At 43.3% G+C, this 1,245-nt stretch overlaps 1 protein-coding gene across 1 annotated transcript in view; it reads left to right on the top strand.

Annotated features, from left to right (window-relative positions):
* The window catches only part of LOC102305690 (polypeptide N-acetylgalactosaminyltransferase 10), a 114,359-nt gene that overhangs the window by 71,934 nt on the left and 41,180 nt on the right, over positions 1 to 1,245 (top strand). The window contains exon 5 of the mRNA XM_005927870.3: positions 932 to 1,117. Within this exon, the coding sequence (XP_005927932.1) occupies positions 932 to 1,117 (186 nt within the window). The remainder of the gene's footprint in view (positions 1 to 931; positions 1,118 to 1,245) is intronic.

Below are 1,245 nucleotides of genomic sequence, written 5' to 3'. Positions count from 1 at the left end.
TGGGATCCAGTCTATACCTTTTCACGACCGCCACACACACACACACACACACACACACACACACACACACACACACACACACACACACACACACACACACACACACACACACACCATCCACCCTGTTCCAGTGTATTTGCCATTTTAGGCGATGGAACTGACCATTTGACTGACACCTCACTCTGAGTTGAGATTTACTGTCACTGCTGCTAGAGAAACACGGGAAAATGGCACAGCTGCCATGCATAGGACCAGTGGCTCAGACATGAACTTTAATAAAACTCTTTGATCGTGTAATTTACTCAGTGAAGGGATTGTTGTTGGGAAAAGGGTCCATAATGGGACATTATGAGTTTTGGGTAGAATGAACATCATCACAATTTTGGCAGCAGCACTGTTTTTGTTTTTGTTTTTGTTTTATTGTTTTTGTTTTTGTTTTTTTATTATTTCTTGCCAAAAGGCTTTATGACCGCACATTAGAGGGGCTGATTTAATTCCTTTTTCATTCCTCGCAGTTGGTTTCTTCCTCTTGAGGGTAACATTCTGTCTAATGACTGCAGATATAAAAAAAGGAAAAAAAAAAGTCAGTGAGTGTAGAAAAGTAAGTAATATAAAGTTTTTCTCTGTATGGGTGAAAGTACGTTATGATGTAGAGGCCTTAAGGGGGACATTTCAGTGTGGAGCATGTGGCAGCAGCAGATGTCGTGTTTGATGGTGACAGCTAATGGGTTAGTTTTCTTTTCATGTTTTTTGAAGAGCATTTTTGTTGTGAGGGTTTCCTATTTGTGGACAGTTTTCTGAAGCAGTTCATGGCAGTAGATCCGTATTTACCTGCACGCATTAACAAGGTATGATATTGATCCTCTCTATACCATTATGGCATTTTTTTCCCACTCTTTAAATTATGCTCTCTCTCATGTTGTCTCTTCAGAACACCTTAAGGTGGCACTAGAGGAGTACATGGTACGGCTGCCAAAGGTTCGCATCCTGAGGACCAAGAAGAGGGAGGGTCTGATCCGGACTCGCCTGCTTGGAGCAGCTGCTGCTAAAGGAGAAGTCCTCACCTTCCTAGACTCGCACTGTGAAGCCAATGTGAACTGGCTGCCTCCACTGCTGGGTGAGGACTTCATTATTGAGCCATGACCCTTAACATGAGCCCGATCCTCAACCGGCCTGCACTATGTGCCTAGGTCATAACCTTAGTGATGGCTGCTCTTTACGTGTGACGTTAAACTCATTTTGGGG

This window comes from Haplochromis burtoni, unplaced genomic scaffold (assembly GCF_018398535.1).
Source record: "Haplochromis burtoni strain Fernald_Lab_line unplaced genomic scaffold, NCSU_Asbu1 Contig_105, whole genome shotgun sequence".
Lineage (NCBI taxonomy): Eukaryota > Metazoa > Chordata > Actinopteri > Cichliformes > Cichlidae > Haplochromis > Haplochromis burtoni.
Note: the sequence above shows the minus strand (reverse complement) of the source record. Positions and strands in the feature narration are given on the sequence as shown.